The 23,381-nt window shown below is 38.7% G+C and overlaps 1 protein-coding gene across 2 annotated transcripts in view; it reads right to left on the bottom strand.

The window, feature by feature from the left end:
• ANKRD12 (ankyrin repeat domain 12) overlaps positions 1-23,381 on the bottom strand; it is a 59,576-nt gene that overhangs the window by 1,585 nt on the left and 34,610 nt on the right. For both annotated transcript variants that reach the window (XM_042031323.1, XM_042031331.1), the window contains 7 exons: positions 23,173-23,373; positions 19,773-19,915; positions 18,020-18,167; positions 10,972-15,668; positions 4,860-4,958; positions 2,559-2,702; positions 2-97 (listed from right to left, as the gene is read on the bottom strand). In XM_042031323.1, coding sequence (XP_041887257.1) covers positions 2-97; positions 2,559-2,702; positions 4,860-4,958; positions 10,972-15,668; positions 18,020-18,167; positions 19,773-19,915; positions 23,173-23,373 — 5,528 coding nt within the window. The remainder of the gene's footprint in view (position 1; positions 98-2,558; positions 2,703-4,859; positions 4,959-10,971; positions 15,669-18,019; positions 18,168-19,772; positions 19,916-23,172; positions 23,374-23,381) is intronic.

Here is a 23,381-nt window from a genome sequence, read left to right as displayed (position 1 = left end):
CCTTTAATTTGTCAAACTTATCATCAACGTCCTGTAGCCATGACATGAACTGCCTTGCATTAAATCGGTCCCTCACCGATGTTTTGCTGTCATCAGTCTGCAAAAACCAAAAATTTATTCCAACTTGATGATTCAGTCTTAAACATCCTTTAAAACACAAAACCTCCTCTGTGGGACATAAACAATCCCACAAACACTACTTCTGACAGAGAAACAGATTCAAAGTACAAAGGTATATAAAAGTAGAAATGTTGACCAACACTTCCACTGCAAATCAGCTGCTCACTAAAAATGGGTATTTTCAGATTTCCTCAAGCTATTTACTGTGCTCTGGTTCTGAAATTTAGAGTGGGAGGCTTAAAGATTTATACCTTAAAGTCTTAACTAATAAAAGGCAGATCCTTCCACAAAATTACTGTCTCTCTTTTTAATCTTTAAAATTTAAAATTAAATCAATATCCCTCAGGGAAAAGCAAAAGCATTAATAAAGGAAAACTTAAGCAGCCTGATTTAACCAACTACACAAGTATTGAATGCAATAAAAAACCCTCTTTTTACCATCACAATCCCCAAAAGGAGATTAAAAAAAAGTGAGTAGACCTGTCTTACGTCCTGCTTAATGAAATAGCTGGTTTTTTTTAAAATTCCAACTATTTCGTAAGAATTTGGAATGTCACATCTGCCCACTGTGATAAACTAGATATACTCTATACATAGTCCTAAAGCCAGACTATGCCAATATAACATTTAAATAATAACCACTAAATACAGCAAGCTGTTGTTACTCTCTTAGGGAGAAGACACTGCAGGAATTTGTACACTGAAGCAGCAGGAACAAAAAGAAGCCCAATCAAATGTGCAAAGATTGGCCTTTCTAGAGAACAAAATCAGTATTTGCTAATGGCAGAATGCATTACAAGACAGTATTTTCTAATGCATCTACATTCTTCCCATTAAACAAATTTAAATCAAACCATCAAGCTGGTAGTATAAAACACTGAATTCAATTGCATTAAAAATTTATTTAATAATTTGCTCAGCATTATATGTAATGTAGTTTCCTAAGAAAAATTACCACAGACTGAAACACAAAGCTGTTGAAGTAGTGAGGGGAAAGGAGAGGCATTTTATTACTGCTCTTGTTATTATATAGATGGTCAAAAAAAAAGGCAATACTTGGGGAGCACACCCAACACCTCGACTTCTCCCCCAGAAAAGATTCCTTTTGTTTCACAAAATTCAAATACAGAATCAGCTCACTTAAAATGAACTGTAAAATGTTAACTACAAAAATGCAGTTAAAGGCACAACTCATGTACTTCTCATTTCTAAAAAGCTCAAGGCCTATAAATCAGGGCAGAAATAAAACAAAGGACTTTGGAAGAGAAAAATCTTGGTTTTGCTCCATCAGTTAGATTTACTAAGGAAATGATGGTTTAAAAATTTATCTGTATGAAGCTTAAAATGAGACAACAATACAGTCTCCATAAACTATCATCTGCTCAATCACCTCACTGGGCATAGCTCTAGTTTTTTAAAGACTGGGAAAAATGTAGTAACTGACTGAAGAAACAATGAAAGTTGTAATAATTCTATAAGGAGCTCCAGAACTAATGGAAAATCTCCCATATGTTGGAAATGTATGTGTTTCATTTTAAAATGCCCAGCATCCAATGCATCTGCACTTGTTACACCCAAAACATCAACAATTCCTCCTTTCATTATGTGCTGCTCAGAGTCACTGAAGCAGGTGTCAAATGCTGGTTCCATGTCTGTTAGTTGGAAAAACTGTCCACAAAATACTGACACCATGAGATTATTTTCTCTTAGAGGTACAGCTGCAGCCAACTTTTGAGGGATAGTCCACACAACATACACAGATTGTGAAGCACATTGCTTATTTTGTGTTTTAATCAGGACTAAATACCCACACTGAACACGTAAATAACATGGCACAAGAAAATCATGAAGTCATGAGCCTGAAGACATTTTGAAAAAAGTTATTTCTTCTGGTAGCATTCAACATTTCACTGTTGCTCATCTATTTTTTATGGAACAGTTCTAGTGACTGTCTTACACAGAGGAGGAAAGTATAATGTGGATATGTCCACAAAACATTTCCAAATTTCATAAACCAATTTCATCACTTCCCACACTACTGCATTCCAATTATTTGGATTACTGATAGAAATGATCTTCTATGCTGGTAATTTCTTTGTTCATGTTTAAGCTATATTTGTAAACTTCAAAAACACATTCTGTTTATGACTAAAAACTGTTTTTATAACAAAATCAGCAGAAGAATGTCCTTATTTTATCCATCTCATAATTCCTGGAGGTGAAAGAAAACCAGACACAATACAAAACAGAAAAATGATATATCCTCCTATTACTGTACACCCATTTGGGCCCCAATATAAGTAACAACCTATAGGGAGCAAAATCTTCATTCCAAGCAAATCAATGACAATTTTGCTATGGGAACAGATTTCTCTCTGAATGCTTGAGTCAGGCTAGCCAGACCTTTTTGTCTGAAGCTGTGAAGGACAAATCTTTACCTGAGCATCCAGAGGCACATTGTACACCTCAGCATCCAGCAGCACAGTGCAGGCACTGAAGGGCAGAGTTTGATTAGCCAAGGTCCTCGCTGCTCGGTAGTGAACACGTAGAACCTCTTGCTCATTAGAGACAATAAGCTTTTCCTAATTAAGATATCAACATATAAATAAACATTTAGTAAGTCAAGCATTCATAAAAATGCCCACAAATTTAAAAATTTCTTTCTAGGGCTTACACTTTTGAACAGTGTGAGAAATGGGCTGCTGAATGTAGGAAGGGTTGCTCTTCTAATTAAATTCAAAATTTCAATTCAGTGATGCAAAGAGTGTCCCATGGATGTCAGAACTGAAAACACCTTCTGCTTAGCCCCAGCCTCCACTGATGGCTGAATGTTCCCACTTACTGAGGCAAGTTCTAGTTAATGAGAGTGGTGAAAGATGAAAGGTAGAAGAAGCACAGGGTTGGGATATAGGTTTGTGAGTGTTGACTGTATGAAGACTTTTACTCTAGGCACAATGGCCAAGCAAAATGCAGCAGAAAGATCATTTGCAGGATAATTTTTTTTAAAACAACATGCAGTAACTCCCTAAATTCACAGCTGCATAGATATTCTTTCCTAAACTGAGACAAGAAAAATGTAACTCACTTGACAAAGCTTGACTTACAGTTGTATAAAGTGGATTTCATTTGAAAATGAGAAAAAAGCCTACATGACCAAAATAACTATAAATATGCATAATTTTTTAAGACATAGAATAATATTTGTATGTGTTTACTGCTCTGCAATATAATAGCTCTAATTTTTATCAGAATAAAAGAAGGTGGATTAAAACATTATCTTGTATTTCCTGTTTTTCAGAAAACAGGAAAAGGAGCACCTTTCCTTTGGTTAGAATCATAGACTCTGGGTTGGAAGGGACCTTAAAGACCATCTTGTTCCAATCCCCGTGCTGTGGTCAAGAACACCTCCAACTAGACCAGGCTGCTCAGGGCCCCACACAGCCTGGCCTTGAACACTGCCAGGGAATGGGGCATCCACAGCTTCCCTGGGCAACCTGTTCCAGTGCCTCACCACCCTCACAGTGAAGAATTTCTTCCTAATATCTAATCTAAATCTCTCCTCCTTTGGTTTACAACTGTATCTCCCCTTGTCCTAACACTATTTGCCTGTGTTAAAAGTCACTTTCCCTCTTTTATATAAGCCCCTTTAAACATGGAAATGCCCCAATGAGGTCTCCCTGGAGCCTACTCTTCTCCAGGCTGAACAGCCCCAGCTCTCTCAGCCTGTCTCCACAGGAGAGGTGGTCCAGCCCTGTGAACATGTTTGTGGCCCTCCTGTGGACTCACTCCAACAGGTCCATGCCCCTCATCTGCTGGGGACCCCAGAGTTGGATGCAGCACTGCAGGTGGGGTCTCACCAGAGCAGAGCAGAGTGACAGAATCACCTCCCTCACCATGGCCATCATATTTTTAGCTGCAACTGATTTATTTTCAGTCAGAACTTGAACCATGTTTACAGTCTTTGTGCTTATTTTATACCTAGCTTTACACACTGAAATACTAAATTCCAGTAAAACCCCTCCCTCAGCTGGGTTTGTTAAGTCACACTGAAACTGTCAGTTGAAAAAGCATCACACTGGGTTTGATGAGGCAGCTCCTTGTATAACTACGTGGAAATCCACAAGACACATCCCTGTCAGAAAGGGGTCCTGCCTGTGCCCACAAGCAATCTGGTTCACAATACTGGCATCTAAAGCTAGGTTACCAAGGAAAAAGGGCAACTTAAAAATAAAGAATACTCCTAAACCAGGAATATTTTCTCTATTTCTGTGCTGAAACTCAGTGATACCTACAGATGTAGTTCTAATATAATTTTAGGCAGTTTCTGAGCTGAATATTGCAAAACATGTTTTAATCTTAGAGCCACATGTCTTCCCTCTATACAGAATTTACCATGTCTTCAATTCTTTTAACTCAGTCAATCTGGTTCTGAAGTCTACAACAATCATTACCTTTCCAAACTACAGTGTGAAGCTTCCTTCCCACTGCCTCTAGGATAAATCAGGGACACAACTCAGCAGCTTTTTCCTGTTAATTGCTCTATCTTACCAACTTCAGCATTTTGCTAACAACTGTCCAAACAATTTTTTCCCCTGTTACAAGTTCCAATTCATAAATTTGGATAGAAAGAAGATTAGAAGTACTTCTAAACACTGTTGGATTCAAAAAAATGTAGTCTGTTCATTGAAAAACATCCTAAAGCTTAAATCCGGGAAATAAAAAAAATAAATTAGTCTCACCCTTTCAATACTGTGCTGTAAACGTAGTTTCATCCTTACAACCTCCTGTTGTTTAAATAGTTCCTTAAGCGGGTCCGACAGTGAGGGAGGTGGTGTAATCTGTGGAAAAAGTTTTATAGATAGTATAGTGAATATGTATTTAACATGTTCAGCATTGCTTATGTGATCTATTAAAAATGACCCAAGAAACAATAAGCAAGGCATTTTTTTAAGAAAAGTATGAGTGTTTTTACTTTCCATTAACTACGTGAACTTAATGTGTTTGCAATAAAAGGTTTTAAGGATTCCATACCATAAAATTAATAAACCCAAGCGAAAATGGCATTTCAAGCAGTTTAGTGCTTTTAACCAGTCATTATCAGCATTCCATGGCTGTTCTTTTTAAAAGGCTATACTGTAGAATATAGTAAGAATACAACTTGCTTTCAGTTTTAAAGAGTCATTAAAGCACAGCTGTTCGTTTTGAGAAGATAAAAACTGCCTAGCAAAATGCAAGAGCAAAGCAAAAAAAAAGTATTGCTAAAAAAACCCCAAACCACTTGATATATTTACACAGAAGCAACAGCATTTTATACTGCACAAAAGATAACCAACCATACTCCTAATCTTGCAATCATGCAGAACACAGGCAAGCACAAAAAGTAGACTAGAGCCCCAGACAGTGGCTTCAAAAAGTGTTTCTTCCTGACAGTTATTCAAGTAAGTTTTTAAAAAAAACTTACTCCTTAAAAGAAAATATTTTTAAAAAATCAAATAGACTTGAGTGACGTATCAATGCTGTTACTGATTTGCTATATTATAAGCATTTTGCATCTTTAGTCAACTATAGTAAACAACCAGAATTACTGCCTGGTCTAAGCTGTATGACAAACACTGACAAGGCACCTGGAGCCCTCCTGGCAACTGCAGAAATCAGATGCTTCCGAGAAGTAACTAATAAACATCTTGGGAGTTTTAAGGCTCCACCCAAAGTTTACTTTTCTTTATGCCAGTTCTGTCTGACAACTCAGCATGGGTTTTAGCAATTTTAGCAATCTAAGAGCATTGATACTGCTTTGGAAAGACCCATTCCAACGACATGAAACACTACCTACTACCATTGATACTCAAAAATCACAGCTCAAATACATACCTGCTGTTAGTACACCCTACCCTGTACCTAACACAAACATAAATAATTCTTTTCAATAAAATAGATCCTTCAACTGTCAAGAAGTAATAAATCCATTACGGCAATACAGACACACTGTAGATTAAACCAGATTATTAGTCTCAATCTTGCACCTATACATTCCAGTAACAAAGTGATTTATCTACCAGATATGCTTGAATTATTATTATACCGGAAAATTATTTCAGAACAATTTTTTCCCCAACGGGAAGTTAGCCAATGTCTTTGGAATTAAAGAATATAATGAATAACTAATTGCAGTTCATTCCTTAAATTATTACATGGTAAAAAATGACACTCAACTCCTTCACATTTCAAACTAGGAACAGGATACACTCCACTTTTCTTAGTGAAAACAGTTTGGCTCTCAAACCAGTAATGTTTATGACATATGCCATTTTGTGCAAAACATCACTATTAAAAACAAATATACCCCCTATAGCCTAGTTTTTCCCGAAAACTTTGCATTCATGGTACAGTACAAGAGTGCTGTCAGAGTCTTTCAGTAAAATAAGACAAGATGCTTGTAAATAGTATCAAGCTTTAATTTTAATAAACTCAAAACATCTCCAAAAATCTCCGTTCTTTTGCTTACAGAGAAGCATCCAGAGTAAGAAGCAAGACAGAGAAGCTGTCTATAAATAATCTCTGGGTTTATGCACCTACATTTTCCAGAAATAAAAATTTCAAAGTTGGCAAGCATTCATATAAGCTGAACAATTTCACAGAATGGCCTGGGCAGGAAGAGACCTTAGGGATCATCTAGTTCCAAGTCCCCTGCCATGTGCAGGGACGCCACCCACTAGACCAGGTTACTCAGGGCCCCATCCAACCTGGCAGTGAACACTTCCAGGGATGGGGCATCCACAGCTTCTCTTGCCAACCTGTTCCCATGCCTCACCACCCTCATAGTAAAGAATTTTTTCCTAATCACTGATCTAAACCTGCCCTCTCTCAGTTTGAAGCCATTCACCCTTGTCCTGACACTACATTTCAAATATCGTAAAATATTTCCCTTAAATTCACAGATGGTTTAGTTTTGCAACACAAGTAAGAATCAACACAGTAGAAAAAGCCTGACAAGGAGTTGATAATCTAGACAGCAGACTTGTGTGGACTTTTATTTAAATGTGTAGGACTCTGTTTCAGCAGGTTATGTTCAGCCCTGAACACAGACTATGCTCAGACTCGTGCGACACTGACAGGTTTCAGTGACCCAAGCCATCCCTACTGCCACTGGATACATCCATAAACTCTTCATTCCCACCCAGCCCAGCACGGCCTGCCAAAATGTACAGCTAAATACAGGGCTAGCTTTGGTTACAGTTGTTTATGGAATGATCATTTTTTTCCTCTCTTCTTGGAAACTTGGGAAGAGTGAGCCTCAGATGCTTAAGAGTCTGAACACAGGATTTGGGTAGTCGCACACCACCTGCTGGAAATCCCAGCTTGTGAACCAGCACTGGATTCAGACAAGGGAAATGGGTTTCTTTGAGACCAGAAAGTCTAACTTAGAAGTTTTGAGGCAGGAATAGCCAGAGGAGCCTCTCAGACCTTCTAGTCAAAGAGACTGTTACTAAAGAGAACACAAAAACTGTGTAGGGAAAATACAAACACGTAAGTTGGACTTGAAGAACAGAGCATGAAACTGAACACCACAAAAAAAAGGTGCCCTCTGTTTTTTGTAAAACCAAGTATCAAACTAGTTTCTTAAGGGCCCACGCTCCATACAGGAGAGGGAAACAAAGGGGCCCTGCCTGCTTCAGAGAGTTCTCTGTTCCCAGTCTTGAGAAATGACTGAGAAAATCCAGAGAGAACTCAGCCTTGTGCCTCTGCTCCACCACACTTGGAGCCAGCCACTAGAACAGGTCTGATTGGCAAGAGCTCAGGTTCAAGACATGCCCTCCTCATCTCCAACACATCAAAATCAATCAGCAGCTTTCCTTCAAAACACCTGCAACAAGAGCAACAACTCTTCACTGTATAAACCTTCAATTCCCATTTGTGCCTGCTACAGACCTCCCACTCTTCTACATCATCCAAACCACCGGCCTGCTCTAATGCTCCATTTCATGCATTTTGAAAACAAGTTTCTGGTAATACCCCTACAATCAGATTTTACCACTTGAGTTTCTACAGCAATACCAGGGAGACAGGGCAGAATCCCTTTTACTAGAAACACATCTGCTAGATACCCAGTGGAGTCTGGCAGTGAAATCATCCTGGTACCTCCTCTCAGGAGACAATACAGATAAAGATGACTGAACCCTGTAGAACATACAGATGGAACGAACAATCTGAAAGGCAGCAGAGCCAAGTACAATTTAAATTTACTCTGTTAGAAGATTCAGATTTGTTTCCTTGTATTTTGAACTGACCTGATGTCTCCTACCTTATGTTTTGTATTTGCACTGGTGAGAGGGAAGCCACAATTCATACGTGAACACCCTCACAGCCTTAGGTGATCTGGGCTATAAATTACAGTAGATAAACAAGGCTGTGGAAATAAAGTTTTAGCACACCATCTCCTGGTTCCCACCTACAGCATGTTTGAAGTTCATCAGATAAACTACAGTGAATCATTAAAATTCCAATGCAGAGAACAGCATGTTACACCAACCATTCAGAGTCTCAGAGCTAAATATTATGGTCTTCGTGCAGACCTATACAAAGGGATATCTGTAACACAGGAATAATTAAAGAAAGAGTTTCTACTTTCTATGCAAATTGATGAGGCATAAATTGGGTTAACAGAGAATCATTAGAGAATCAAAGGAAAAACTGTAAAACAAACTTGACAAAAAGGTAATTTTACAGTTGCTTATTAAATTGCGCATTATAGGCGTAACAACACGTTATTAGTATTTCACCATTTCAGAGAGACTAGGCACAGGCTTTATTTTCACTTTGTTGGACAATGTATACAGTAAACAAACACTTATTTTTGAGAATGAGTTGGCTTAGCAATACTCATTTCTATGGTATTTGTAACAGGAATTATTATGATCATGATTTTCAATGGTGACAAAATAAAATTATTAAACTGTGTACACAAGCAAACTCTGCTGATAAGTTAAACCTGAACTACTACTAATTTTTTTAACAATATCTTTTTTTCTGACAGGAAACATGAAAACTTTAATCAAAATTGTACATTTACACAAGTGACAGTAATTAAATAAAGCACTTAGTCGCACTGGAGATTTTTCAGACAAACAAAACAGAATTTCTTGGAGTATCTCCTTATTTAGAACAAAACTCATGCTTTTTCTTACACTTTAATTCTAATGAAAATAACCACCAATTCCTAAAAATTTATTTTGGCTTCTCAGAATTTATCTTCTTCCTTTTTGCTTCTAGCAGCCTGGAATAAAAAGTTCCACCTGTTCTCTCTAGAATACTGACAGGATCATCAAAGTATATACAAAACAATTAACTGTTTAAAATATCATTACCATCAGAACATGTATGTGTAGGGAATCAAACCAGAAATCTAAATGAGACAAAAATCAGTAACTGTAACCCTTCAATTACATATTTACCTTTTTATCAACTTTATTAAAAGAGGGTTTTCTTTTCAACAGTTAATTAAAAGCCATTGAGAATAGGAAGCACACATCCATCTCTGATATTTTCTGAACCTCTTACCCGAGATTTTGCCCTCCAATACCTAAATTTATTTTCATTAACGGCAGAGTCCCTATTATACACAGCAATAGAGACTAGAAGGAATTATAAGGCAGTGCTTTAACATCAAGTCAGTAACTCTGCCTTCCTTACGGTGCCTACACACATTGCCATTTATGATAGGGAACTGAATTCTATTGCTCAGGTAGGAGATGGACCGGGGAAAAACATATGCCATGCTTCTCTACTTTCCACTTATCCCAAATTAAGCACTGAAGTGTGATGCCAAAGCAGTAAGCTGTAGCCTGGAAACAGTATGTACTTGACTAGCAGCAGCTACACAACAAACAAACAAACAAACAAACACAAACTATGCCTGCAGTGATGTTACAGAAGCTGCAACAGCTACTGAGAAAGATTTGTAGATCTGGGAACGTTGACAGCCTGGTATATTGTGGCAAAGCTTGTCCCTGGTTCACTTACAGACCAAGTAAAAGGGTCATCTTACCCACATCCTTCCTCAGACTATAACTGGCCTACTAATTCCAAAAAATGAGAATAAACAGCTTATAGAGGGAATTATGACTACCTGTGTGATGAAGCAAACATTTTTAAATTTACACATTAAATTTCTATTCATTGCTTCATCAAAAAATCTTCAACTCTACTGGAAAAAAGCTAAAGCTTTTTTACAGTCAAGTAAGGGTGAGTTATCTTAGACAAGCTGACATAATAACTTGTCCATTCAGAAATGGAGAGCTTAGAACTAAACAAGTGTCTCTGCACTACAGACGGTCTTCAGTAAAAAGGAAAAAAACCCTTGACATTATTTAATAAAACAATGAACACTTTAGATGGATTATAAAAGCCAGGACACAGCAGATAGCGCCTGCTCATTTTGAGATAGCTGGCAGGCACTCTCCAACTTAAAACGTTTGGTGATGGACTTAGTATTTTGAAGCACTGCATATCCACCCCCCTCCAAATGAAACAGCTTTGACTAACTAGTTCTAACAAAATTATTGACAGCAGAAATTCAGAGAAGCTCTCAATAACTGACTTCTGAAAGAGTAGGCTTTACATACTTTGAAATACAGTATTTGTGTGCCCTTGACAGGTGTCATACATGGTTTGTCTTACAGTGACTGTGAAACCACTGTGTGTATTTCCAGTGAATGGGGCTTTTAAATATGGTGCTATTAACATGTCAACTTTCTGTTTTCAGCAGAATATTCAGAAGCAAGTTAGGAAGAATAAGGAAGTTACAAAAATAAAACCAAAACATGCCTTTCACTGAAAGACCATGTTACTTACAGTTGGGATGCATATCTTGCTCAAGGGATTGCCATCCAACAGGTAGGAGCCATTGAAAGTCACATACTCATCATAATATTGAGGTGCCTGAGGAATAACACTGCACAGCAATTTACGCTTCTCTTCTATCTTCTTCCTTATGTGCAAGTATTCAAAGTAGGGGTTTGCTCTTTCAGAACTGTATGGCTGAATCTCTTCAAGCTTCAAAGAATCGACAATAGCTGCCAGGGACTGCTGGGTCTTCTCCTTGGCCTGCAGCAAAGAAGGGTTCGCTTGCACAGGCTGAGGCACACGTGACACCTTCCTTTTACGTGGGTGATGTACCTGAGCATCATCATCTTCAGTTAATCTAATTCTTGCTTTCATAGATGCTAATGATTCAGACTCTTTTTCTGATGTTTGCGTGCAGCCAAGAGGATTCTGCTTGCCCTGGTTAGCAAGCAAATTTGCTCTGTTCCTCGTGATTCTTTGAGGTACTTCTTGCTGTTCCATCTTCTGATCCTCAGCAACTTCTTCCTCTACTTTAACTATTTGGCTGTATTTATGCACCTCTTCCTGTGTAATCTGTTGTGAACTATTTTCCAAGTTGGATAGAGAGGAGCACTGTGGTGGATCATCTTCCAACACATTTTCTCTGTCTGCAGTGCAGGGGCTTTTATTAACCAATTCATTTGTAATTCCTTTTGATATTCCTGAACTTAGTTCACAGGTATCAGCATTGGCTTTACTATCAACAACATGCACAGAGACCAACTTTTCTTGTCGGTCTTTTTCATTTCTAGCATCTGAAGTCTCTGCTGTGTTACCATCCACTTCACCCAGCGCATTCTTACAAACAACTTTACTGAATGTGTATGAATTCACATTTAACTGTGAACTGCTATCACTTTCAGGAGTATCTTTCTCTAATGGTACCATTGGTAAATCACTCACCCTTTCATAGCTCTGTGAAACATCCTTTGGAGAGCTCTCAGAATATACAACAATGGGTGCATCAATCTTCTTAATGTTTGAAGGGAAGAAAGCATTTTCCAGCTCTCTGGTACTAGTAGCGTCTGTATCCAAAGCAGAAGTTGTAGTCTGAACTAGATTTTGCTGCTGTACAAATGATGAATCTTGACTGCTAATGCCTGGTAAAGAAACGTGTTTTGACACAACTGGAAGTGGCTGGATAGGTAAAGAACAAGGTGACTGTGAAGGCAAAAATGATGCTGATTCTTGAGAACCGGAATTTCCCTTAACTTCAGCATGCTGAGGCAAAAATTCAGATACTTGTTGCTCTTTTAACGTCCTGCTCTCAGAATTATGCACTGCTATAATACTTTTAGTATCTTGCTCTGATACACCACAACCTGAGCTGTTAAACTCATTGTTTAATGAGCTAAGTCTGTCAAAAGGCACATCCCATGGTTTGGTTTGCTGAGTCACACCACTTTGACTACATGGCTCTAAATGCACATTAGCGTCTTCTGAAGGGCTCATCTGAGCAATATCTTTAATGGTACTTGGCCCTGTTGTTGCCTGCTTGTTGCTAACAGCTCCATTTGGAGATGACGTGAAGTTTGACTGCAGAACAGTCACACTACTTTGAAAATCTCTTTCGAGTGTGCTACACAGTAATTCTGGTTTAGGAGAAGTGCTACTGTAAGTCTGAACTGACGGCACAGAGTTCTGGTTGTTTTCTTCTGATATTCGAGGCTGTTTGCTGTGTTCAGAAACTGCAGCAGGCATGCTGCATCTTCGAACCTCTATAACAGGCCTACACTCATTTAAAACCAACTTAGCATCTTCAACAGATGCTGATCTAACATACATTTGTGGGAGCCTGTTTGTGAAAGGTGGCTTAATGCGATCTGGCAACTCAGCAAGACCATCGGCCTCTTTTTCGACAAGGGCTGGTGATTTGGCACTTGCCAAAAATGGTGACTGCGAAAAAGACATTTGGGAATCAGAACCTTCTGGCATAAAGTCCGAATCATATTCGATTACAGGCCTTGGAGTAGTTACTGTGGTATGGCAAGAATCCTCAGAGCTTGCAACAGAAACCAAGGACACTGACCGGGAGCTCAGCCCCATCTTTTCACTTTCTGATTTGGGGGATCTACTTAAGTTATCTAAGGCCAACGAAGGCTTTGCAACATTGACACTTCTTGTATCTACTGACTGTGATCTATTACTTGTAGCATCTTTCTGCTGCTTTTCCTTCACACAAACATCTGGCAACTCTGAACTTTTTGAACGAATCAGTTCTTTGCCTTTTACTTCAGCTAACGAGTGTTTGGGTTTTTCCTTCATTTTGTTATGTTCTGAACAAGTGCGGTTTCTCAAACGTTCCTTCTCTTTCTGTTTTATTTTTTCTTTATGCTTTCTATGCCACTGCTCTATTTCCAGATCTTTAAGGCTAAGCATTCTTTCGAAACTAGTTTGCATCAAATCATCGTTGACCAGTCTTTTTTCTTTAGGCCGAGCATCCTTTGGTGCAGGAGCTGGTTTAGGCTTAAGTTTCTCACGTTCAAGTTTTAGTTTAAGCAAACTACTTTGATGCAGTTTATCTTTATGCTTGTCTCTCTCTTTGTATCGGTCTATATCTTTATCTTTTTTATCTTTCTCTCTACCATCTGGAGTTTTCAACAAATCATCTTTTGGTTTTTCTTTCAAAGATGACAGTTTGTCATGAGCTGTTTTATTACTTTCTGTAACACTGCATCTCCTTTCCTCTTGCATGTGTTTTGAGTTTGCCAGTGATGAGGTCTCCTTATCTTTGGATTTGTCTTTTTTTTCAAATTCCTTTTCTTTAGTTCTATTTTTTTCTGATTTAGTATATTCAGATTCCTTTTCAGACTGTTTGACTTTTCTTTCAGTACAGTGTTTTTCTTTGCTTTCAGCCCAATGTCTGTCTTTATCAGCCTTTTCTTTATCATGCTTCTTATCAGTTTTTTCTTTATTTCTTTCCTTGTCATCAACTTTTTTAAGAGTACCCATGCTTTTTACTTTATCATTTTCCTTATGGCACCTTTCTGCTTGCTGAAAACTGGACTTCTCCTTTACTTTCTCTGTATTTTCATTTACTTCTGCTTTTTCTTTCTCCATTTTGTATTCATGCTTTAACTTTTTCTCTTTTTCTCCATGTTTTCTTTCTATCTTTTCAACATCTTTTTCTTTGGCTGAGAATCGTTTTTCTGTCTTTTCTTTATTTTCCTTTAAATTCTTTTCCTGCTTTTCAGTATCTGTTTCTCTTTCTATTAAATGCACACTGGCTGTTTCATCTTTAGCACCAAAGCAGAACAATTCGATTTCTTTATCTGCAAGCATAACTTCTTTTTCTTCTTTTGTATCGTTTGTTTTTTCATCCTTGAGAAACTTCTCATTTTCCTTTTTGTTCTTCTCTTTTTCCCTCTCATCTTTAGTACTTCTCTCTTTCTGGAACTGTCTCTCCTTAACTAACTTATCTTCTTTTGCCACAGCTTTTTCTAGCTTTGATTTTCTATCTGAAGAAAGAGATTCATGTTCTGTATTTAACAACGTATCATCATTTTCATCACTTTTGAAAAAGTTCTCTTTCCAAAATTCTCTGTCAAACTCAATACTTCTTTGAACCTCTTTAACATTATCTTTATGTTTGTGTTTCTCCTTCTCCCCATCCTGTTCCTTTTTGTGCTTTTCCTTTTCTCTTTCTTTGTGCTTTAATTTATGCTTTTTAAGTGTTTTACCTTCCTTGTCAATTTTTCTCAAAGTATAATCTGAATTCTCAAATGTTGAGCTATTATCTTCCTCTTTAATTTTAGGACTAGATTTTTCACCGAATTCCAAGTGAAAATCCTTTTGATGGTGCTTGCTTTTTTCTTTGTGCTTGCAAGATTTGCCACTAGAACTTTCAACTAGGTAATCAGACTCAGTGCTGTGATCATACCGAACTAATTCGGACTGCAATGTTATTTCCGAACCTCCTGGTGATAAGCAAGTTTTGGTGTTTTCTTGCTTTAATGGCGTTGACTGCTTTTCACTTAACCCACAAGGATGCTTCGGAGATTTTCCAGCAGTGATATGAAATAGATGCAAAGAAGAATCTTCTTTTGTGGTGAAAGACTTCTTAAAGGTTTCTTCCTCTCTAGCTTTATCTAAAGAATCTAACCCAGAAGTAGCTATATTTGTTACTCTAGCATTTTCTTTTTCTTGCTTTACTTCTTGATTCTCTTTATTTTTGCTCTGATTTTTTACTTTCCTTTTAACTTTGCCCTTTTGCTTGTGTTCATTTGTAACCATATATTCTTTCTTCACTCTGACATCAGAATTTGATGTCTCTGAAACAGAGCAAGGAGAAACTATCATCTTGTCCTGAAGTATTTCTTCATCTGAACTTTCAGAACTTGAATACAGAACTCTAGATGGTTTCTGTTTTTTGTTTTTGAATGATTTTGAAAAGACAACTTTTTCTTGTTTCAGAAATAAGCTGGTCTGTTCAACTTCAGTCTCATCTTCTTTCCTTGGGTCTTTTCTAAGAATATGCTTGTCATCAATCATTTTTTTCATTTCATCTTCATCATCATCTTTAAACTCATACTCATCTAGAGCAGATGGAAGTGGTGCCTTACTAGGGACCATCTGTTTGCTGTTGTTGGCTACAGAGTCCTTTTCTGCTTCTGAATCAACATTCCCATCTACACTGGAAGGATTTACAGATGGAGCTTCTTCAGAATCTAGAGTAAGGAAACAAAAAATTAATTCAATACTGATGAGACACTTGTCACACTTCAGGACAAAAGAGTTCAGCTCAGCAGTCACCTCTTTACAAATGAAAAAAGAATAAAACCTACCTTAAACACACAACAAACCTTCTCACTAGAATTTAGCTTTTTAAGAGAAAACAAAAGGTCATGAAATCAAAAGTTCTCCCCTCCCTTTACAGCTCTCACTTAGGCATGTAAAAATAACTAATTAACATTTATATCTAATAAAAGTAATGCACTTCAAATTTTGGAAACCTCATCTATTGTGCATAACTCCTGTATAACCTCTTTCCCAAGGACAATACCCTGCACAGACAGACTGTTGAGGAACCAATTGCTAAACAGTAACAAGTTTCTATTACACATATGTAAAAATATTTGTCTTAAGATTAATGATTTCACTAAGCTGAAGTTGATTCTGTAAGTGATGCCACAACTGTCCCTTAGAACGAAGGACCATGCACTGTATTTCAGGTTATTCTAGTACCAAAAATGTTAACACTACATCAGAACGTAGGGCAATATGACTTTTTTTTTCTTCAAGTATAGTGAAACTTTGACTAGAAAACATTCCTAGGGGGTTGGGTTTTTTTTATTTATCTGGGAAAGAGAAACCAACTTTTACAATCATGTGACATGAGGTTGGAAGGGACCTCTGGAGATCATCTTGTTCACCCCACCCTGCTCAGGCAGGGACACCCAGAGCCAGCTGCCCCAGGACCATGCCCAGAAGGACTTTGAGTATCTCCAAGGACAGAGACTCCAGAGTCTCCCTGGACTACCTGTGCCACTTGCTTGGTCATCCTCACAGTAAAAAGTGTTTCCTGTTGTTCAGAGGGAACTTCCTGTGTTTCAAGGTGTGCCCATTGCCTCTGGTCCTGTCACTGGGCACTAGTGAAAAGAGCCCAGCTCTGTCCTCTTTGCACCCTCCCCTCAGGTATTTGTACACATCAACAAGATCTCCCTGAGTCTTTGCTCTTCCAGGCTCTTCATCAACTTCCTGGCCTTTCCCTGGACTCTCTCCATTATGTCAGTGTCTCTCTTGTACTGGGGAGCCCAGAACTGGACCCAGCACTCCAGCTGTGGCCTCACCAGTGCTGCGCAGAGGGGAAGCATCACCTCCCTCTACCTGCTGGCAACATTCCTAATGCAGCCCAGGATGCCTCTGGCCTTCTCTGCAGCAAGGGCACACTGCTGGCTCATGGTCAAGCTGGTGCTGTTCACCATGACCCAGGGCCATTTCTGCAAAGCTGCTTTCCCAGCTGGTCAGATCCCAGTCTGCACTGCTGCTTGGATGGTTGTTCCTCCCCAGCTGCAGGACTCAGCACTTCCCCTTGTTGAACTACGTGAGATTCCCAGGAGCCCATTTCTCCAACACGATGAGGTTCCTCTGGATGGCAGCACAACTCTCCGGTGCACCACTCACTCCTCCTTAGAACTCCCAGCTCTGTGTCATCAGGAAACTTCCTGATGGTACACTCTACCCCAACCATTAATGAAGGTGTTAAACAGGAGTGGACCCAGTATTGATCCAAGGTACACAGGCAGTTACTGGCCTCCAAATAAACTTTGTGCCACCCTTCTGGCATAGACATTCAGCCAGTTTTCAATCCACCTCATTTCTTTTACCTAAAAGATTCTGGATTATTGAAGATTCTGTGAAAGCCAAATGAAAAGTTCCTGTCTGGCACTCAAGTAAGTTACTCATGGCCAAGAATCTTTTGCTTCTGGGGCAACAATTCTTTCTGTGCTCCAAGAGGTGTTACATATTCCTCAATCTGCAGAAATACAGGAGCGGCCAAGAATTACTGCCTCCACTTCAGCAAGTCACCTACCTGGTCACCTGCAGATACCAGTGGTTCCCCCACTGGCAGGGACTTTTCTACACTGAGTAACTAAGTTACACCCATGTGAAACACTGACTCCTGATTCATCTACTAAAGGTGGAAAGTAAGTGACTTTGGGGTTATTTTTCACCATAAAAACATCTCAGAAAACACCCTGTATCGTAACAGATACGGTATTTTTCCTCTATACCTTTCTCTGGTAAAACCACCACTCTGATATAGAGTTGATATGCAAAGTGGGAGCAGCTTATTAAAGACAGAGAGAAAACAAAACAAAAAAAATCAGAATACACATTTCAGATAATTCAATTGAAAAATTTAACAAACTACCTCTAAAAATAAAAGTGGAAGACAACCTTAGCATTATCAATTGTTACCTGCAGCAAGTCTTAATAGCTAACACTATGCAAAAGATTAAAGCCACTTAACCTCAGGTGAAATAATGCATTTATGCAACTAAATAGCTACTTTTACCTGAGCAACTGTCCTCATCATCAGATATGGGCACCTCCCTTTTCAATAGCATTTCCAATTCTTCAGTTTCAGCAACGTCAACAGGTCTCTCCCCGTGCTTATTGGCTTGAAATGGATTTCCACCATGTCGAAGCAACAGCTTCACAATCTGCAGCATTAAATAAATTAACTTTTAGGTTATGCACAACATGTTTCTTGACCAACATAAAAAGCCCCTGTTGCACACAAAATGTGAGTAACATGATAGGCAATCCTAAGTCCTATCTATGACACTGAGACTAGAAAGCAAGACTTCAGCAACTAAAATGCAAAGTCCAGGTAGTATATACATAGTCTGCTCTTTAAAGGAAGTGAAGGGGAAGACTAGAGACAGTTGTCCTCTGTTACACAGACACAGCATTATTATAAAGGAATGCAACAGGGGCCTTTTGTTCTTGCTGTTCTAGCATTTCTTCACACAATTCATCTGGCTCCCCACCTACCAGGCTCTCTACTCCTCTGCATTTGATTCACCTTCTTGTTCCAAATTTTATTGCACTTAAATAAGGAACAGATTAAGTTTTAAAAGTATCAGTACTGTTGGTTTACACACAACAGTTCCAAAAAGCCCTGAGAGAGATCCAAGTATCTTACTGGAGGAACAAACTACCCCCACCCGCAACTGCATGCAATAAATCAAAATCATCAACTTCTCCATCATCAAGGGCAACAGTCTGTTAATGCTACAGTGATACCAAGGCCACTGCATTTTCAGCACAGTGTCCAGTATTAATTACATTTTTTTTCCTTATGTGGTAAGAATGGGGAAATTCAGCAGACAGTGATACCATAACAGGAAGCTTCAGAATTATTCTGGTACACAATCTCAATGAGATGGCCACAGGTACCTGTACTGAGACCAGATAAGCAAGAGGCCTCATTCTCCAAGACTCTACTAAAACTCTATGAAAGCTTGATCTAAAGACCCAAGATCTCTGCTTAGGTACCTATAAAAAGCAGTCACTAAACAGCTAATAAAAAAATTCCCAGCAGATTATCATAATTAATTTCTCTAGCTTTTCCAGAAAAACCTTTCAAACGGAACATCTTGTTTGGAAAGTGTACTTGATTGAAGCATGTAGTCTATCTTTTGCTTTATACAACAGATTGCACACACAGTAATGAAATAAAAGATACATAAAGGGAAAGCAGAGTCACTTCTGCATCTTATTTGCAGAAATTAAGAACAAATTTAGAAGCTAATGTAAAATACCTACAGAGCTCCATTTATCTTCTCCCCTAAGTGCTGATTGGTAAATTTTAAAAAATAGTAAGAATACACATACATCAATTCTCCATTTCGATGCCATAAATAATACACAAAAAGAAATATAGGACATATAGGACCCTTAAATATTTATTAACATATATGCATAATATACACAAATCCATAGTACACTGTTAGTAGACATTTTTCTTTTGAGAATTCTGTACAGTAAAAGTTTCTCAAAAAAAGTTGCTAAAGTGATTATTTATTAAGAAAGTAAAGGGGAAACTTTTAAATATTTAAGACAACAGATATTGGTAGAAAATATCTGGCAAAAGAAGTCAGATGAAACAAAGACAATCAGAACAACTTTAAGATGCTCCCAAAACAGCAGAAGCAGAACTATAAGACCACATAACTGCAAAGAGGACAGTTAGAATTCGTTCTGAAGCTCCAGCATTTCAAGCCACGTATTTATACCCCCTCCCACTCTCCCAGAACACTCACGTTTCTATGCCCACTACTAGCAGAATCATGAAGTGGGGTATCATCATCCAAGCCCTGCGTGTTCACGTCAGCTCCCGCCGCTATCAGAACTTTAGCAACATCATAGTAACCAACATTACAAGCTTCATGCAGTGGTGTCCAACCTAGAGTGAAGAATGGTAGACTTAAGACTGAAAGATCAAAGATCTGTTTTTTAACTCCTGTGCTGTAGATCTCTATTGCCTCCAAACATTTCAAAACACACTCTCACACACAGGACTTGGCAGGACAGCCACACCATGGGTCTGATGAACAATACATGCTTTATCAACTTTAAACCTCACGCCAAATTCCAAATTCTTCTCAGATTAAACTGAATGCTGGAATCACAAATCAAATAGTACAAGACAAAATCTGGCACAAGATCCCCAGGCTAAACATGTCAGAGATTCTTTGACTAGTAAACATTTGAACTGAGTTAAGTGTATATATAAATAATATTATTCTATATGAAAGCAGTTTGAAAACCACACTACTGGAAAAAATAAGCATGGCAAATTACCTTAACCATCACTCCTTTAGAGCTACTGAACATGTACTAGGAATCATTAACAACATTTAGCAGCTAGATAATAAGCTATTAATAGTGACAGAGAACTTATTGCTGGTATTTCCCAGAACACTAGTAATTTTTTGTAATTTTGATTTCCACAAGTGCAGTCCTCATTTTCTGCAGCAGAGCGTCAACTGAAGATGACAACCCACACAAGCTATATTCCTTACCTCAATTTCCTCTCCCCAGCTTGATGACTTCATAGCTGACCTGAACTGCTGTTGATGCCTTCTCAAAGCCCAGTTCTGGGGAGGCATTCAACTTTTGTTTTCAACATAACCAGTGCAAGTCTGGAGGAGTTTATTCACGTGAATCATGGGTCTAATCAGTAGCAGTCCTGTACCTCCACTTCATGGATGTACAAGAAACCCCTAACTTATCTAATCCCTCAGTAACTGGATTTCTCACCTTCATCTTTCACTCAACTTCCAAGCTGCCACTCATTTAAAATTTTAAAAAAGCTAAAAAGAAAGAAAGAAAAAAAAAGAAAGAAAAAAAAAAGAAAGAAAAAGTGAAAAATAAAAGAAAAGCTTCTAGGTTATTCTAGAGCAAAACACTTCTTTCTGTTCTTCATACACTAAATCTCCTCTTCAATCATCACTTTAGTTACCCACTTCCAGCACTGTCTGGCTACCACCTCCTTCCTTCCATTTTCTTGCCACCTGCCCTTTTCACACTCACCCAACATGATAACACTCTTCTGCTCTCAGCCCTCTGATCCCTGTCTTTTATTCTCTGTATTAATTATCTCCATAACTTATTTTTCTCCATGTTGTACTGCTTTGCTTTTCCATCCTTTCACAATGTCCAGCCTGCCAACTCTAGTGCTGGCTTGCTGTCAATATCTGTTTCCTTTACTGTTGTTCTCACATGGCAGTATCATTCTGGCAGATATCCCATGAGCAGGGTTACTTCCTCCATTACTAATTCATTTTCTGCTCCTTTAGTTCTGCCAAATCCTTAGCTAAAAAACTCTAATTCTCTAAACTACACTGCATCCTAAATTCCTACTCTTCTCCACTCATGACTCACTGCTTCAATCCTCCCCCTCTTCTTGACTTCTCCCTCTGCACAGTATTTTGAAGTTCAGCCATCTCGGCTTCTCTCTTTGGATTACCAATAGAAAAATATCTTGCTTGATCCTAAACATCTCCTCCAGAATTCTGAATGAAGTCCCCAACCACTTGCTTCCAACTGGTTCTCAGAACCTGCTCTCAGCCATTGTCCTCTTCCTTCCATTTGCCTTTAAAATTAAGTATCTGCACGAGGTCAGACTGGGATGAAGCTATGAAGTTAACTTCCTCCAGAGCAGCCCATATGGTGCTGTGCATTGCATTTGGGGCTATACACCAGTACTCACAGCACATCGGGGTTTGGGCTACTGCTGAACAGGGCCTGTGAAGTGTCATGGTTTTCTCTCTCCCTCCTCCTGCACAAGAGGTTGGGAGGGGACATAGCCAGGACAGCTGATCCAAATGTGTATTCCATACCACAGGATGTCATGCAATAAAAGCTCAGTGAGAGAAGGAGAAAGGTGGGTTGTTTGTACATAATGGCATTTGTCTTTCCAAGCATCTGTTACATCTGCTGAGGTCCTGCTTCCCGGGAAGTGACTGAACATTTGCCTGATGATGGGAAATAGTGAATGAATTCCTCTTCTTCCTTTGCTTGCACATGCAGCTTTTGCTTTTCTTATTGAATGGTCTTTAACTCAAACTACAAGGGCTTTTTTCCATCTTATTTTCTCTCCACACCTTGTTGAAGAAGGGAAATAAGAGAGCAGCTGGGTGGGTGTCTGGCAGCCTGCCAAGGTCAACCCACTGCATCTCTTCTTGAAGGGTTTCTATTATTCTCCCTGTGATTTCTATGGGCCTGTCTTCTCCTGAACCTCCCCCTCCTTTTCTAAAATTGCTCTTGTCAACAAGTTCTTTTCATCTCCCCTCTCAACTTCTTTGAAGATCTCACAGGGTTCCACTTCTGCTTGTTTTCTTCTCTTCCTCTACATGCCAGTCCTGGGCAGCTTCCTGTTCAAATACAAATTCAGCCACCCTGTGCAAACCAAGAAATTACCAATCTATTTCTTACCTAAAGTCATGATTTCAGTTAATCTCATTATTATCTTCTCTTGATGTCAAGTTTGAGCTGACAACTAATTGTACTACACAGTTCTTAGTTTCTCCCACAGGGGCCTGCTACCTCAACTCCTCTCAACCATTCCCACTGCGAACATAATTCAGACCCATAAACCAAAACCTGTAAACCCAAAAATACTGTCTATGTTACAACTTAACAAAGCTCATCAATCACTGCTGAAATCACAGCAAATACTGACATAGCAAAGCTATCATTAATCCAGCAGGACTAGATGACAAGTGCAACTATACCACTCTCATCTGCCTTGGTGCGTATCAGCTGTCCCGGTGAAGACAGTGCACATCACAGCGTCACCACCCTCACCATTACTAAACTTTGCATCTCCTCACATAGCCCACAGTCTCACCATTTGACTCTGCCCAGCATAACCCTATAAACTTCAGCAAGTGTGCACATATTTCTGTAAATACCTACTGTGCAAAGGCCCTGGACACAGCTGAAACCTCTGGGTATTACTATATTGTTCTAATAATACACTATGTACTATAGTGTCCCAGTACTACCACTACCATAGGAAAAGAGAAACACAATGTGGGAATTTCTATGAAGTTACATTTTTTCATTTGCATACAACACGAACTGAAAGGAAACCTCTGTTAACAACTTTAGTGTTACTTTTAATTTATACAGTTAAGAGTACTCATAATAACTTACCTGCAAAATCTTTTACATTTACATTTGCACCTAATCTGATTAGCTCCTTGACCTGTTTAACATCCCCTCGAATTGCTGCCATATGTAGAGGAGTTTCCCCTCGTTCGTTTCTCTTGTTAACTTTGTCTTTTTGTCTTGAAGAAGAGGTTGGAGTTTTCTTCTGGGTTGGTGTTGTTTGTAAGGAATGATTCAAGGTGCAATCTATAAAA

Source organism: Corvus kubaryi, unplaced genomic scaffold (assembly GCF_017639235.1).
Source record: "Corvus kubaryi isolate FWS band 111438036 unplaced genomic scaffold, C.kubaryi_AGA036_p1.0 132, whole genome shotgun sequence".
Taxonomy (NCBI): domain Eukaryota; kingdom Metazoa; phylum Chordata; class Aves; order Passeriformes; family Corvidae; genus Corvus; species Corvus kubaryi.
Note: the sequence above shows the minus strand (reverse complement) of the source record. Positions and strands in the feature narration are given on the sequence as shown.